Source organism: Nannospalax galili, unplaced genomic scaffold, assembly GCF_000622305.1.
Source record: "Nannospalax galili isolate Female #2095 unplaced genomic scaffold, S.galili_v1.0 scaffold548, whole genome shotgun sequence".
NCBI lineage: Eukaryota > Metazoa > Chordata > Mammalia > Rodentia > Spalacidae > Nannospalax > Nannospalax galili.
The window spans coordinates 1,066,304-1,083,709 of NW_008358999.1; the positions used below are offsets into that span (position 1 = coordinate 1,066,304).

At 44.7% G+C, this 17,406-nt stretch overlaps 1 protein-coding gene across 2 annotated transcripts in view; it reads right to left on the reverse strand.

Annotated features, from left to right (window-relative positions):
• The window catches only part of LOC103725332 (protein DDI1 homolog 2), a 50,594-nt gene extending 45,799 nt beyond the window's left edge, over positions 1–4,795 (reverse strand). Inside the window, exon 1 of one of the 2 annotated variants that reach the window (XM_008822664.3) lies at positions 4,437–4,795. In XM_008822664.3, the coding sequence (XP_008820886.1) occupies positions 4,437–4,574 (138 nt within the window). In that variant the 5' untranslated portion in view covers positions 4,575–4,795. The remainder of the gene's footprint in view (positions 1–4,436) is intronic. The other variant, XM_029558413.1, reaches the window with a different exon arrangement.
• Positions 4,796–17,406: the final 12,611 nt, after the last annotated feature.

Here is a 17,406-nt window from a genome sequence, read left to right on the forward strand (position 1 = left end):
GACACAGGTGCAGTCACATATATGCAGGTGATACACTCATACATATAGAATAAAAATATAAAATATTTAAAAAAAATAAGAATTCTATTTTCAAAAAACAAAACAAAAATTAAACTGTGGGGGCTGGAGCTATGGCTCAGCAGTTAAGAGCACTGACTGTTTTTGCAGAGGACCTGAATTCAGTTCCCAGCATCCATATGGTAGCTAACAATCATCTAACTCTAGTTCCAGGGGCTCTGACACCCTCTTCTGGCCTCTGTGGACACTTCATGACATGGGTGTACCTATATACATGGAGGCAAAACACTCATGCACATAAAATTAAAAACAAAAACAAAAAACCCTCAACTGTGCCAAGCACTTGGAAGGCAGAGGGAAATGTATCTCTGTGAGTTCCAGGGTAGCCATGGCTACAAAGTGAGACCCTGTCTCAAAAACAGCAACAACAGAGCCAGGCATGGTGGCGCACGCCTTTAATCCCAGCACTCAGGAGACAGAGGCAGGCAGATCTCTGTGAGTTCAACACCAGCCTGGTCTACATAGTGAGTTCCAGGACAGCTGGGGCTACAGGGAGACCCTGTCTCACAAAGACAAAAAAAAAAAAAAACCAACAAAACCCAGCAAAAAAACAAAACCAAAAAAAAAAAAAACCCCAAAACCTAAACTCCAGTTATTTCTGGGTTATAAAGTGAGGTGATGGTATTTTCCGGATCCTTCTCTCTGCCGTAAGCTTTCTGTGGTGACTGTGCAATATTTTTATTTTTATTTTTTTGTCTTTTTGAGACAGGGTCTCCCTGTAGTCACAGCTGGCCTGTATTCTCTAGGGAGACTAGGCTGGTCTTGAACTCACAGAGCTCTGCCTACCTCTGCTTCCCAAGTGCTGGGATTAAAGCAGCATGCCAGCACAGCCGCTGGACTACGCAGTATTTATCAGAAAAAAAGTACATGAAAATTACCTAACAAACATACCCAAACTAGCCATGATAGAAACTTTCAGTTTCCATTGGTTTAAAATAGCATTTCATAAGCCCCACATCATGCAGTGTTCAGAGCCCCATTTCCAGGATCTCACAGTTACTGCTATTATTTGTCACTTAAAACAACTTTCATTGAGGGTCCTTCTATTCTGTACAGGCTTTTACCTCACACTATCTACAGAAGGAAATTATAGTGATGTTTCAAAAGTACCAAGATATTAAAGTGAAGTTAAGTCCTGATAATTGTTTGAAGTTTGCCCAGCCAAGTCTATATCAAAGCATCACCCAGAGCCCTGATTGGCTTCCAAGTCCATACTTGTACTGAGATGGAACATGCCCTGCGTCAAGCACAAGTGGAGATGGTTCCTCTTCTAAATTTATTGTCATCCCATTATAACTACTATAACCAGACTGGAGCTGATAAAATTAACACTTTTTCCAAGTGTCTGCTCATGCACAACCAATGCAGAGATGAAAGACGGAGCTTGAAACCAGTGATCCCCAAGGTGGGGCAGGCATGCAAAAGACTTCTTCAAGGGCATAGGAAGAAAAGAGAAAGTACTAGAATTTTCTTTTCCATTTATTTTGTTTTTCCTTCTCATTCAAGTTCTATTTTGCATCTGTTTCTAATGTGCATACTACTCATGTATATAACTGATGTGCAGTGTACATATGTAACATGTAAATTATAAACTGTCATGCAACGTACAACAGAACATGTACACACATGCACAGCACATAAAAAAGAGAGCCATTTACATATCACATATGAAAAATGAACATGCTCTGAAGCATTCTACTGATGGGGTTATAGTAGTTATAATGGGAGGATAAATACATTTAGAATAGAAACCATCTCCACATGGACATGTGATTAAAGTGGAACATGTTCCATCTCGTGGGCTTGGAAGCCAGTCAGGGCTCTGGGTGACACTTACAGGAACAATGTTTGAAGACCAGTGGCATGAGCAGGGAAGCAGGAAAACAGTCAGGAACCCAAGAACGAGTTGAAGGGAAGAAAAAGGAGAAAAACAAATCCCCAATGAGGTAAACATACTAAAAGGAATTCAAGAGGAAAGGAGAGTCCTGGGAGGTAAACAGGGATCAGGGAGCTCAAATAAGAGGATTGTGAGTAAAAACTATAATGCTGTTTACTTTTATGATTTGATGAAAGGAAATGACTCAAATGTCTGGGGTGGATCCTGTTCCTGCCTGGGGGAAAGCTAGTGAAATACAACTGACCACCAGACATCTTAAAATAGATACTATGTTGTCAGGTTACAATGGCCGCAGAGAACAAACTTGAAAAACAGGGTGCTGTTTACAGCTACTTAATACAAGCTTAACACTAGTTGAGAGACAGGTTTCTGTGGGCTAATTTGGCTTGGAAGAAAGCAAATGCCAAAATGTGGACATAATGAACAAGAAGAATTTGGAGTTAGCCTAATTTTTCAACTAGTATCCTTAAAATTCCAAACTGGCAGAAAACAGGGCCTACCTTAATCATACAATTATCTTTCAACCTGACACATCCTTTAATTTTTATTTATTTTTTATTCTTTTGAGAGATGTTCTTAGAAAGTAGCCCCGGCTGGCCTGGAACTCTAAATAGACTAGGCTGTCCCAGAACTCAGAGATCCTCCTGCCTCTGCCTCCCAAGGGCTGGAATCACAGGTACTGGACACTACACCTGGCTACTACTACAAAACTGTTTTTTACAGACATCTGAGTGCAGAAGGCTGAGGGGGGGGTATAACCCAGCGGTAGCATGCTTTCCATGTACTTGCCCTACCCCAAAAGAAGTGTATCAAGAGAAACAACCTCAATCTCTGTTTATTCCCAAATCCTAACAGAAGCAACTTAAAATGTTTATTCCCAAACCCGGCGTGATGGCGCACGCCTCTGATCCCAGCACTTGGGAGGGAGAGGCAGGTAGATCTCTGTGAGTTCGAGGCCATCCTCGTCTACATATTGAATTCCAGGCCAGCTGGGGCTACAGGTAGACCCTGTCTCAAAAAGACAGAAAGACCAAAAAAAAAGTTTCTTTCCCCAAACCACTGCTTATTATAATGGGCAATATAACGACTACAGGAAAAGAGCAATTGAAAAAGCGGAGGAGGTGACATGGGCATGGTGGTGTGCCTGTGTAACCCTAGCAGGAGGGGAGGCTGGCTGAGTTTAAGGCCAGCTCAGGAACACAGGTGAGATCTCGTCTCAAAAAATAAAGAACTCCAAAGAGTTCATTCTTCCATCTCCCTTTAAACTGTCCACTCCTGATTCTTCCCATGAGTATGAGATTCACCAACAGGAATTGGGTCCTAGGTTTTTGTGGGTTAATTTTCTAACAGAAGTTGGGGAAGGGGGAAACCCATTTCCTCCCAGCTTTTGCCAGATTGCACATGTGATACATACCTTGTGCCCTAAAACAAAGTCTTCCTGAAAATGTTTTATGCCAAGGTTCGAAAGTTCATATTGTGTAAAGGAATCATTCTTCTTCTGAACAAAATATTGACACATGTGTTTACCATAAGTCGGGGTAGAACAAGCAATGGTTGGGCAACAGTTTTGGGGTTATTTCATAACTGCAGAAGAAAATCAAGATTTACGTTCTGGGGCCTTAAGAAGAGTTTTACAATTTTCTAACGTTTAGACTGCACCCTCCAAGGCCCACCTCATAAAGACTCCTAAGTCTCGACTTGTTGCCACCTACTCTGTTTGATGAAGACTAGTAACAGCCACAAAGCATTCTGAGAAGAAATTACTTTTCTTATTAAAACGCCAAGGAGAGCTAAGCTTCTTTCCAGCCAGCTGGGCAGGGAAATAAAACCACAAAGTCTGACGGACGGACGTCTTAGGACAGTAGGCCATTTTCAAATGAATACCAGTGAGCTTTGAACTGACCCGACTGAACTGTGACCTGGAAGGAGGGCTTCGGGCTTACTACCAGGGAAGAATCGAGAGAAGCAAACTGAGTTGACCCAATCATGACTTTAAAAAATAAAAAAAAAACTTTACCAGAAACGCGTGTCATAGAGGCAAGCATTTCCAAAGACGTCAAAGGTAGAGAGAGCCTCAAACTTTCTGCCTTACTCAAACTGCAAAATCTGCACCTCTGGAGGCAAACTGCGTTCACTGAAGCAGGAATTCGGTCCAAAAAAAACAGATGCATGTCTATCTACCAGAGATCTGGACTGGTATTTCTGGTTGGAGAAGCAGGCTGTGCATGCTGAGGACTCAAGGCTGCGGCTGGGGTGCAGGGCGACACTAAAACCTAGGGGGTTGGTGGGGAAGGAGCAGGGGGGGGGGCGCTGCCCACTGTCCACGTGCCCCCTGCGCTGCAGTGGGTGCGTCTCTCCGCGCCCCCCCCCCAGCCCGGATCCCCCCTGCCTCCCACCTCCGGTCCGCAGCAGCAGCAGCTGCGGCGGGAAGATGCGCGAGGCCCCTCGCTGTCCCGCGTACCTGGCTCTCGGAGGCGGGGATGCCGGACTCGAGCTCGCACAGCGCGCGGAAGTTGTGCAGCTCGAAGTCGGCGTCGACCTGGAGGGAAAAGGTCACCTCGGAGAGGTCCCTCCGCACACAGTACACGGTGAGCAGCATGGCCCGGGCCCGACCCCGCTCGGCTCGGCCCCAGCGGGGAGGTAGGGCAGGCGGCGGCGGTGGAGCTGCGGGAGGGCGGACGGCGCGGGCTGCTCGCTCGCTCCTTCCCTCCCTCACACGCGCTCAGTGACTCACTCGCTCCCGCCCTCACCAGCCAGCGCGGCCGCCGCCACCCGCCTGCGAGGCCGTCTGCCTGCCGGCCTGCCTCCCACCGCTGCCGTCAAGCGCGCCGGCTGCCTGCCGCCCCGCCCCGCCGCAACGCGGCTGCCGTAAAGCACACCCGACCGCCTTTGCGACGCGCGGGGGTGGGCGGGGCCGGGAAGGGCCGGCGAGTGGGAAGGGGCGTGGGACCGAGAGGCTGAGGAGGAACGCGGAGCGAGGAGAACCCTCCATTGGTTGACTTCGTATCTGAACTCTATAGACCTCCACAATCCGTTATTCATCCCACACGCTCCTGGCGCCGGGGAGAAAAATGGATGATAGATCCAAGTCCATCTGGGACAGAGACTGTTAACTCAGCAGATCCTCCTAAAACTTAGTTTCGAGATGGACGTTGAGATTCGGTGATATTAATTCGCTTTCTATCCTGATAATGTAGGACGGAAACCAAAATCACTACTCGGTGCCATCTATAGAACCCACTTTGCTCTGCCCCAGTCCGTGCCGCACTCTTCGCCCAGATTCTCCAAGGCTCCATTCCCCCCTGCCTTCTGGTTCTCTCACACTGCATGCATTCCCAGCCCTGGCAACCCCACCATCTAGCACCCGGCCTATACGAGGCACAGTGCAGGAACTACTCAGTATACTGGGTCTGGTGGTGCAATCCCGCAACACCAGCCATCTACTGGGGAGGGTGAATAGAAGGCTGATAGGTTCAAGACCTGCCTGGGTAACTTACTATGAGAGGGATGGGGCTATATACCTCATTAGTACCTTGCCTAGCATGCACAGTGCTCTAGGTTCAATCCCCACTACTGAAAAAAAATCTTCTCTGTAAATGTTTGCTATTTTAGTGGCCTGTTTAAGGCCATATAGCTGATAAACTGATGGAAAGGCCAAGACATAAAACTAAGGAAACCAAAACTCTTCAGTAGCCCACTAGGGTGATGTGTGTTTGTAATTCCAGCACTCAGGAGGCAGAAGCAGGAGGATCACTGCAAATTCAAGGATCTCTCTCCATTGATCCCCACTCCGGACTCCAAAGAAAGGAAATAGGAGGCAGAATAGCTGTGGACACAGGCAAGTACTCAGGTGACGGAAAAGACAGAATGTCCAGGTCTTTGACAAATTCAGGAAGTGGAGAAGCAGGGAATCCAGGCAAGTGGTGGTATTGAAGACCAACTGACAGAAAGCATGGACTGTTGTACAAATAAAAATTATAATCCAAACATCTAAAGAGCGTCTCAAAATGGAGTCAGGAAACGTAAGGTCTTACTGAGGGCTTCAGCTGCCCAGGGGATGTGAGCTCTACTCACCTACATGTCCTCTAAAACAGATTATTGATCTTGTGCCCACTTAATAGGCATCAAGATGTTTCTGGACTCTTGCTATATGCATATTGTTACTTATACATTCTTGCGTCTTCTGTCAGTCTCAGCACTTTTCATACAGCTTCTGTTCTTTCTCAATTTCAATGGACTTTCTCCAAAAAGGAATTGCTATCACTGTATACTGCTTTCTCACTGAAGCTCGAATCTTCCCTGCCTTCTTTATTTGGAACATTGATTCGGAGCTCTCTGAACTTGTCGCCTGAATTCCCACAACTCCAAATAAAGTCCATTCACTTTCTGAGGTTTGAGTGATAGTTATTATCAGGGACTTAAATAAGGGTTTGTTTTCTCACAAGACAGAAAGCCTGGACAGGCAGCTGTGCTGGTTCAGTGGCTCCTCAAGGACCAGAGGCAGTACATTTTCCACCTTTCTCTAAGGATTCAACAATTCTTTTGGCTTTTCCCCAAGGACTGCAGTATGGTTGGCTGCCTCCATGCCATGCATCATTTTCTCGTTCAATGCAGGGCCTTGCCCAGAAGTCCCTCAACACATTTTCTGCTTGCATCTGACTGGACATCTTACTGTGTCAAGTAGATGTACCAAAGGCTAGAAAAGTGAGTGCTTAGCATTTTCAACAAGCTTTAGTGGTCTCTGCAGGGAGAGGGGATGGGATTGCTTTTAAGTAAAACACATACTACCTTTTAAAGCAGAGATTTGAAGTAACTAGCAAGTTTAAAAGCCAGGCATGGTGGCGCACACCTTTAATCCCAGCACTCGGGAGGCAGAGGCAGGCAGATCTCTGTGAATTCGAGGCCAGCCTGGTCTACATAATGAGTTCCAGGACAGCTGGGGCTACAGGGAGACCCTGTCTCAAAAAGACCCCCCCCAAAAAAGAGAGGAGAGTCGAGCAGAAATGAAAGGATTTTCAGGTGATATTGGGGAATTGGCAGAAGTTGGTGTCATGGATGATTTATTTTTTTTTGTTAAATTTTTTTCTCATAGTACTCAGGTTTCTGGCTCTGTTAGAACTTATTTCCCTAAAATGGTGACAACAACATCTCCCATCCTTTATGTTTTTACAACAATATGGTGACATTTTTCCCATTAAAAAGTGACATGTGGGGGCTGGAGGGATGGCTAAATAGTTAAGAACATGTGCTGCTCTTCCAGAGGACCTCAGTTTGGTTCCTAGCACCCATGTTAGGCAGCTCACAACTGCCTGTGACTCCAGCTCGGGGAAATCTGACATCCTCTTCTGGTGTACACGTAGGCACATACACATACACATAAAATAAGTAAATCTTCAAGACAAAAGAAGTAACGTGAGCTGGACACAGCAGGGCATGCCTGGAATTCCAACACTTGGGAGGCATGTGCAGGAGGATTCAGACACCTGGCCACATATTGATACTGTGGGGGTAGGGGTGAATGCTGGGGATGTAGGTCAGTTGGTAGAGTGTGCTTAACATGCATGAAGATCTAACTTCAGCCTCCAGTACTATGTACATACAATTGAGCATGGTAGCACATGCCTGTGAGCCCAGCACTGGGGAGGTGGAAGCAGGAAGATCAGAAGTTCAAGCTTATTCTCAGCTTTATAGTTTGAGGCCAACTTGGGCTATATGAGACCCTGTCTCAAAAAAAAAGGAGGTGGATATGTCCTTACATTTGCATTATGACAGACTGAGTCTGACATGTGGAGAAAATACATAGATATTCCAGGCAACAGCTCAATGGAGGACAAAGCTGATTACCAAGAATATCTACTAAGTATATGAGGTTAAATACTTCCATATGAACTTAGCCCTAGCCACTGACTCAGCTCTACCCTTCTAGTTTTTCTGGTTGAGTTCCAGGCACCTTGGAGCCATCTCTGGACTCTGGACTTTGTCTAAATTTCTAACTCACAGAATCTGTGAACATAATAAAAAGCAAATTAAAACCACAGTGGGATACCACTCAATTCTTCTAGGGTGGTTATGAGAGCAAGTGCTGAGAGAACACGAATTTATAAATGAGTATCCTCTGAAATGGTTCAGATGTTAAAGGCTCATGTTCAGTGATGGGCCATTGGGGTTGTGACGGGATTGTGAGGACGCTATTGTAATCAGTGGATTAATTCATTGATGGAAGCACAATTGAATGAGCTATTGGAAGATGGTGGAAATTATAGAAGGTGGGGCCTTACTGGATGAAGTAGGTTAGTGAAGGGCATATCTTATCTCTAGTTGGCTTCCCTCCCTCCCTTCCTCCTTCACAGCTATCAAGAGATGACTAGTTTTCTCTGTCACATACTACTGCCTCTATGGTGTTCTGCTTTACCACAGAACCAAGGTAACAAAACAAGTAGATCCTGGGCCAACACCTCTGAAAGCATGAGTCAAAATAAACCATTCTTCCTTTAGGCTGACATCTCCAGGTGTTTGTCACAGCAACAAAAAGTTCACTAATACAGAACTCTGCTACACTGCAGGTGGGAATGTAAAATGGTGCAGCCACTTTGAAAAATAGTTTGGCAGATTCTCACAGCATTAGACATAGGAGTTGGCAGGGTAGCTCAGTGTGGAGACCACTAGAATGTGGGAGGCTCTGAGTCAGAGTCCCAGAACCACACACACACACACACACACACACACACACACACACACACACCAAAACCAGAAGAAGAAAAAAACACATATATTTACCATTTACCATGTGATCCAGAAATTCTACTCCTAGGACTGTACCCAAGAGAAATGAAAACACAGCTGCAGGGGTCCAGCAGGGTTTCCCAACACGCAGCCACACAAGAACGCATACAGGAACGTCCACAGCAACTTCATTCATAATAGTAGAAACAACCCAAGTCATCTGGTTAATGAATAAAGAAAATATGGTGAGTCTATACAATGGAATTATTTTTACAGTGTTAGACATCAAACCCAGGGCCTCAATCATACTGAGCAAACGCTCTTCCACTGAGCTACACTCTCAGCCCCACACAACAGAATATAATTTCGCAGTAAGATATATTGCTACTTGCTACAACATGGATGAACCTTCAAAGTATGCTAAGTGAAAGAAGTCAGTCAAAAGAGAGACATGTGATCTGGGCGTGGTGTCACAGGCCTTTAATCCCAGCACTTGGGAGGCAGAGGCAGACAGATCTTTGTGAGTTCAAGGACAGCCTGGTCTACATAGCAAATTCCAGACCAGCTGGGGCTATAGGGAGACCCTGTCTCAAAACAACAGAAAAAAAAAAGAGATAACCTGCAGTAGAGTCCCCCCAGCTCCTTCCAGGCAGCTCCGTCCCCATCACACCCCACTGCTTTTGGACTATGATCATTCACCTCTGGAGATGTGATTCAGAGTGTGAACTTCTCATCAACCTACAAGACAGACTTTGAACTTCATCATTCATGACCGCAAATGACTCCAAACATTTCAGTACTTGATTCTAACTTAGGCTGGAATGAAGTCAAGGTTTAGAGACAGGAGTCTTAGAACCTAGAGTCCTGCCCTAGACAAACATGGCTACCAAGAATGGATTTTAATCATTGATCACCGCTATGTTAAGCATCTTATAAATGATTGCTAACATTTACTGAATGCTTACTATGTGCCAAGCACTCTTCTAAGCACTTTATGTTGAGTCATTGAATCTTCACAAAAATCCTATGAGACATTATCTCCATTTTACAGATGAAAAAGTGGAGGTATTAGCCAGGCGTGGTGGCGCATGGATTTAATCCCAGCACTCGGGAGGCAGAGGCAGGGGGAATCTCTGTGAGTTCAAGGCCAGCCTGGTCTACATAGTGAGTTCCAGGCCAGCTGGGGCTACAGGGAGGCCCTGTCTCAGACAAAAAAAAAAGTGGAGGTATAGAGATGGGATAATCTCTTGCCTAAGGCTACAAAAATATTGAACAGCTGCTCCAGGAATCAAAACAGGCAATCTGACTTGAGCCTACAGTCTTATCTATTTGGTTTTATTTTCTGAGAAAGGAGCTATGCAGTCCAGGCTGACCTAGAACTCTCAATCCTCCTGCCTCAGTCTCCAGAATGCTAGGGTAGAGGCATGCACATTATACCTAGCTGAGACTACAGTCTGTTTCACCAGGCCCAAAGCCTAAGGTTTTTTATTTTATTTTATGTATAGAGTGCTTTGCCTGCATGTGTGTAAGTGCACCCATGTCATGCAATACCCCTGGAGGTCAGAAGAGGACGTCAGATCCCCTGGAACTAGCATTAGGACAGTTGTTATCTGCCATGTGGGTGCTGGGAATCAAACCTGGGTCCTCTGTTCTTAACCACTGAGCCAACTCTCCAGCCCCAACAAAGCCTAAGTTTTAACTACTATGTAAAATGCGACATGTAGGATTTTATTCTTCTAAATGTCGTCAGAGAGCCTCTGTTTCAGTTCTTGGATAAGGCAACTGAGGCCTGGGGACTTTTAATTAACCTCCCCCAAGTCACACAGTGATTAGGAGAGTTTTTAAACTTAAGAAACTTTTTTTAAATTTTATTTTTATCATTTTTTTTTAATTAGAAGAAACATTTCATTACAACAGCATTAACCTATTCAATAACATTTTTCTGAGCTAGGGTACATCTCTTTGAAAATTGGCTGTACATTTTTAGGTTTACAGATGAATTATTACACTTATACAATCTTTTACTCATTATAAACTCTATGAGACATAAAATTAAATGAGGTTTTAACGTTTAAAAAAGATCTCCACTTCGTTGTTAAAATACATTTTTATCATTTTTATTTTATGTGTATGAGTGAACTGCCTGCATGTATGTAATTGCACCGATGTTGTACAACGTCCACAGAGGTCAGAAGCCACCATGTGGGCGCTGGGAATCAAACCCGAGTCCTCTGCAAGAGCAGCCAGTGCTCTTAACCACTGAGCCATCTCTCTAGCCCCCAAAACTGGAAGAAAATTTAAGAATCTAAACTTTGAGGGCAAAGTTATCATGTCTTCAGTTCTTGTCTAATTCTTCCCTATTTGAAACAGCACACTGGTGAAAGGAATCTACTCTGATTTTGTTGTTTTTTTTCTTCTGTTTGTTGTTGTTTTTATAATGAAACAGGGTCTCCCTGTAGCCCGAGCTGGCCTGGAACTCACTATGTAGACCAGGCCAGCCTTGAACTCACAGAGATCTGCCTGCCTCTGCCTCCCAAGTGCTGGGATTAAAGGCATGTTGCCACCACACCCAGTCTCTTTTCTTGTTGTGTTTTTTTTTTTTCAGACTTTTTGTTGTTGTTGTTGTCTTTTTGAGACAGGGTCTCCCTGTAGCCCCAGCTGGCCTGAAACTCACTATGTAGACCAGACTGGCCTTGAACTCACAGAGATCTGCCTGCCTCTGCCTCCCAAGTGCTGGGATTAAAGGCATGTGCCACCACGCCTGCCTATTTTTTTTAGACTTAAAAAAATATTTATTATTTTTATTTTATGTGTATGCGTGTATTGCCTGCACGTAGGTAAGTGTACCTGTGTCATTCAATGCCCGCGGAGGTCAGAAGAGGCTGTCGGATCTCCTGGGACTGGAGTTACAGACAGTTGTTAGCTGCCATGTGGGTGCTGGGATTCGAACCTGGGTCTTCTGCAAGAACAACCAGTGTTCTTAACTGCTGAGCCATCTCTCCAGCCCCTCTTGTTTTTTAAAAAATTAAATTCTATTTATTTATATGTGTGTGTATGCATGTAGGTTGGTGTGCATGTAATACAGGTGAATGTTTATGGCAAAGGGTCCTGTGGCTTGAACTCAAGTGGTCAGGCCTAGTAGTAAGTGCCTTCACCTGCTGAGCCATCTCATCATCCTGTTTTTGTTTTTCGCTTTTTGTTCTCTTTTTGAAACCAGTTCTCAGGTAGCCCAGGCTGGCCTCGAACTATGTGACTGAGGCTGGCCATAAAGCCTTGAACTCCTGATCCTCTCGTATCAACTTTCCAAGTATACAAGATTACAAGGCATGTGCCACCAGACCAGCTGAGTTTTTTAAAGATTTTTTTGGAGGGGGACCAGAGTCTCACTGACCACTCCTGGCTACCAGCTGTTTGATTTTTGAAATTCCTACAATGTAAATACTTCTTTGATATTTTTGAGCTGTTGCTTTAGTTTTTTGTTGTTGTTGTTTGTTTGTTTGTTTGTTTTTTGAGACAGGGTCTCCCTGTAGTCCCTGCTGGCCTGGAACTCACTTTGTAGACCAGGCTGGTCTTGAACTCACAGAGATCCACCTGCTTCTGCCTCCTGAGTGCTATCATACCCTGCTGTTTTTGTTTAAAGAATTATACATTATTCTTTAATATGTCCCCTTGGCTGCCGGGCATGGTGGCGCATGCCTTTAATCCCAGCACTCTGGAGGCAGAGGCAGGCAGATCTCTGTTAGTTCAAGGACAGCTTGGTCTGCATAGTAAATTCCAAGTCAGCTAGGGCTACCAGAAGACCCTGTCTCAAAAAGACCAAAAAAAAAAAAAATTAAATTGCTCCCTTAGAGCAGGCTGCATCTCCTTGTGGTTTCCTGATAGGAGCTTAAACCTGTTCCTCAAGACACCTTATTGTTTCTAGCTGTCAAATGACAGCAGACAGAACTTCATTTTATGCATTTTACCATGGCAGCTTCCTATTTCTTCGGTCAGGATCATGTGCATTTGTAAGGCACCACCAGCTCCCTCATCAGAGTTCAGTCCTACCACACTGAGTGACCCCTGTCCAGTTTACCTGTACTCTAGACTGTCAAAACATTTTCAGGTAATTATGGACTTTGGCTCACCTCTGATATCAGGTATCATAATTTGCCTACCTCACTCAAATGTTTGGGGCTAGAGATCAATATCTTGAACACCAGAATCAACCCTGGGCAAAACTAGAAAATAGGCCAAAGTCGGTCGGAGGCAAGCTCACCCTAACCCTCTCCCTCTGCTCCCAGAATCTTTTCATCTGTTCTTCCTCGTCCTGTGCATTTACTTTCCTTAACTTCCTTTTCAAAATGTACTCTCAGGAAAGCATCTAAACTAACCAATGTATAAATGACTGCTGAAAATATGATCTTTATAAGGTCATTTGTACGACCTTATAGGCAGCAATCATAGGCTGCACATTTTTAGGTAGGTTCTGGGGAAGCTTCTAGACTAAAACAAGCCTAATTCACTTACTATTGCCATCCTAGCAGGGATTTGTTAACTATCTCTGACACACAAAGTTGAAAATCCTCACCTTGGTAAAATGAGCTTTGTCCTCTATTTTTCTTCTCTTCAAGAAACAGTTGGTTGCAGGTGTGGTGGCACATGGCTGTAATCCCAGCACTCTGGAAACAGAGGCAGAAGAATCACAAATTCAAAGCCAACTTGGTTTGAAGCTACGATGTAGTGAATTTCAGGACAGTCTGAGCTGCACAGTAAAACCCTATCTCGGGCTGGGAGATAGCTCAGCCTTTAAGGGCATTGGCTGCTCTTATAGAGGACCCAGGTTTGGTTCCCAGAACCCACATAGTAGCCCACAACTGTCATTCACTCCAATTCCAGGGGGATCTGATGCTTCTTCTGACCTCCATAGACATTGCATACATATGTATATACATATGTATGTGGTGCATACATATACATGCAGACAAAACCCTCTATACACAAAATTTTAAAGATAAATAAAATTAAAAAACTGTATCTCCGAAAGCAAACAGAAGAAAATAAGGAGGGGAAGAGGAGAGGAAGGAGGGGGAGGAGAGAGCAGTGGCTTTTGAGGCCTTCTTGGGACACCATGTTATAAATGTGAAGGAATTTCAAAGCTAACAATATAAAGAAACACCAGGCGTGATGGTGTGTGCCTTTAATGCCAGCCCTTTGGAGGCAGAAGCAGCCAGATCTCTGTGAGATAGGGGCCAGTCTGGTCCACATAGTTCCAGGCAGGCTGGGATGAGGGAGACCCCATTAAAAAAATAATAAAGCCAGATATGGTGTCTCACACCTATAATCCCAGCAACTTGGGAGGCAGAGGCAAGCAGACTGCTCTGAGTTCCATGCCAGCCTGGTCTACATAGTCAGTGCCAGGCCAGCTGGGGCTACAGGGAGACCGTCTCAAAAAACAAAAAAAAAAACCCAAACAAATAAAAGTATAAAGACACAACTTTAAACATACAAAGTGTTTCCAAAGCCTCTTGAACATGCACTGCTATATTTTGAGTACAAAGTTTTATAGTCTCTTGGAATAACTTTGATGCACTTACCATAATAGAACCATGTTTTGTTGGTGGTGGTCGGTGTTTGTGTCTGTCTCATGTAGCTCAGGATGGACTCAAACTCTCCATGAAGCTCAGGATGGCTTCAAACTTGTGATCTTTCTGCCTCTACCTCCCAACTGCTGGGATTACAGGCATGTGCTACAATGCTTGGTTTATGCCATTCTGAGAGTTGAACCCAGGACTTTTGTACATGCTAGGTAAGCATGCTACCAACTGAGCTGCATCTCCAGCCTATTTGTTTTTGAGACAGAATCTTGCAACATAGCCTTGGTACACACTATGTAACCTAAGTTGGCTTTAAGCTCCCAGCACTCTTTCTGCCTCAACCTCCTCAGTACTGGGATTATAGGCATGCACGCCCACTGCTGGCAAAAATCATGTTGAGTTTTGAGTATACAACATTTTTCATTTCTTCAACAATTAACTTACTGCGTGCCTGTGTGAGACTTTTTTATGCCTGTAACAAAATGCCTGACAGAACAACTTAAAAGGAGGAAAGATTTTGGCTCACAGTATCAGAGCTTTGGGCTCCCGGTTGGCTGGTTCCATTACTATGGGCCTGAGGTGAGGCTGAACATCATCTTGACATATGGTGGAATAAAGCTGCTCATCTCATGGCTGACAGGAAGCAGAGAGACAGGAAGCAGGAAGCAGCCAGGGATAAACTATATCCCCTAAGAACATCCCCACCCCCAGTGGCCTACTTCCTCCAGTTATGCCGCATCTCTTAAAAGTTTCCACCACTACCCAAAATAACACCACCAGCTAGGGACCAAGCCTTCAGCACAGGACATTTCATATTCAAATAGTAACAATGAGACCTTGTTCTAGCTACCAGTGGTATGTCAGGGAATAAGACCAGTCTCTATCCATGTGGGACTTTAATTCTAGTGGGGAGTGGAGCACAAAGACCATAAAAAATGTGTCAAGTGATCATTGTAATTTATAGAAAATAAAACCACAGTACGCAGTATGAGCATGGAGGTAGGCTGAGGACTGAGGCAGAGAGAGGTTGCTACTTTGCACAGTATGTGACATTCAAGATGACATAATGCCTGTGGGCATCTCGGGAATCCTGGGAGGATACTCATCGTGGATAACAGGAAGTCAGAGACCTGAGTGTGAAAGCATGAATTCCTCTGAAAAACAGCATGGCGGTGAATGAATTAAAAGGAGTGGGCAGCAGCCAAGAAGATGATGTAATTGCCAGCCACTGGACTTTTTAAAAAATGATTGTTTTTATTTTATGCTTATGAATGTATTGCCTACATGTATGTAAGTGCGCCCATGTCATGTAATACCTGAAGAGACCAGAAGAGGGTGTTGAATCCTCTAGAACTGGAGTTATGAATGGTTGTTAGCCACAATGTGGGTGCTGGGAATTGAACCTCTGTAAGAACAGCCAGTGCTTTTAACTGCTGAGCCATCTCTCCAGCCCCCTGGGCTTTTGTGGGTTGTTTTTGAGACAAGCTCTGGCTATATAGCTTAGGCTGCCCTTGAATTCATGATCCTTGATGCTAGAGCTTCTCACTCTCAAGTGATGGGAATGGATAATAGTATATACTACGAGATCTGTTTTTTTTTGTTTTTCTTTAGTGTTGCATAAGGAACACTAAGTGTGCTATTGAGCTACAGCCACAGAGTTTACTGGAGAGTTTTGAGCAGAGTGTGGCTTGTTTTAAAAAGATCACAATAGCTGGGTCTGTTTGAGGTTGCCTGTAAAGCAAGCACTCAGCAGGCTGAGGCAAAAGGATTCTGAGTTCCAGGCCACCTTGGGTTACTCAGCAAAACCCTATCTCAAAAACAGTCATGGAGACCAGTGAGATGGCTTGGTGGGTAAAGACACTTGCCCCTGATCCTGATGACTTGAATTCAATCTCCATGAACTACATGGTGGAAGGAGAGTACTGACTCCAAAAAGTTGTCCTCTGACCTCTCTGTGTGCATTGTGGCATCCCTCCACCCTGCACTAAATGAATGTAATAATAATAAAGAGGAAAAAAAAGGTCTGCTAGGCATGGTGGCACATGCCTTTAGTCCCAGAACTTTGGGAGGCAGAGGCAGGAGGATTTCTGTGAGTTCAAGGCCAGCCTGGTCTACATAGTAAGTTCCAGGCCAGCTGGGGCTACAGGGAGACTCAGTCTCAAAAAAAGACCAGAAAAAAAAAGGTCCAGGTGTGGTGGCAAATGGCAAACACCTTTAATCCTGCTACTTGGGAGGCAGAGGCAGGTGGATTTCTGTGATACTGAGGTCAGCTTAGTTTACATACATAGTGAGGTCCAGGCCAGCTGGGGCTCCAGGGAGACCCTGTCTCAAAGAAAACAAAACAGACAAAAACAAACAAATAAGGATTGGGGAGGCAGGTAAGTGGTAGAGCAGCACTTCCTCCATAGGCACAAAACACAGGCTTCAATACACACGCGCACACACACACACACACACACACACATCCCATAGGCACAAAACACAGGCTTCAATACACACGCACGCACACACACACACACACACACACACACACACACACAATCACTTTAGGTCTGGTGATACAGTGATAGAGCACTTCCTCAGCATGCACGAAACACTGGGTTGAAAACACACACACACACACACACACACACACACATCACTTTATGTCTGGTGATACAGTGATAGAGCACTTCCTCAGCATGCACGAAACACTGGGTTGAAAACACACACACACACACACACACACACACACACACATCACTTTAGGTCTGGTGATACAGTGATAGAGCACTTCCTCAGCATGCACGAAACACTGGGTTGAAAACACACACACACACACACACACACACACACACACATCACTTTAGGTCTGGTGATACAGTGATAGAGCACTTCCTCAGCATGCACGAAACACTGGGTTGAAAACACACACACACACACACACACACACACACACACATCACTTTAGGTCTGGAGATACAGTGAAAAAACCCCATCAGTAACAATTAACTAGATAAAATGAATTAATCTAACAAAAATCCTTAGGAAATAATTCACTGTGCATACTGACACATGCCTGCAAAGCCCTCAGGAGGTTGAGACTGGAAAATCACAAGTTCAAGGCCAACCTGGGCCACAAAGGAAGTTCAA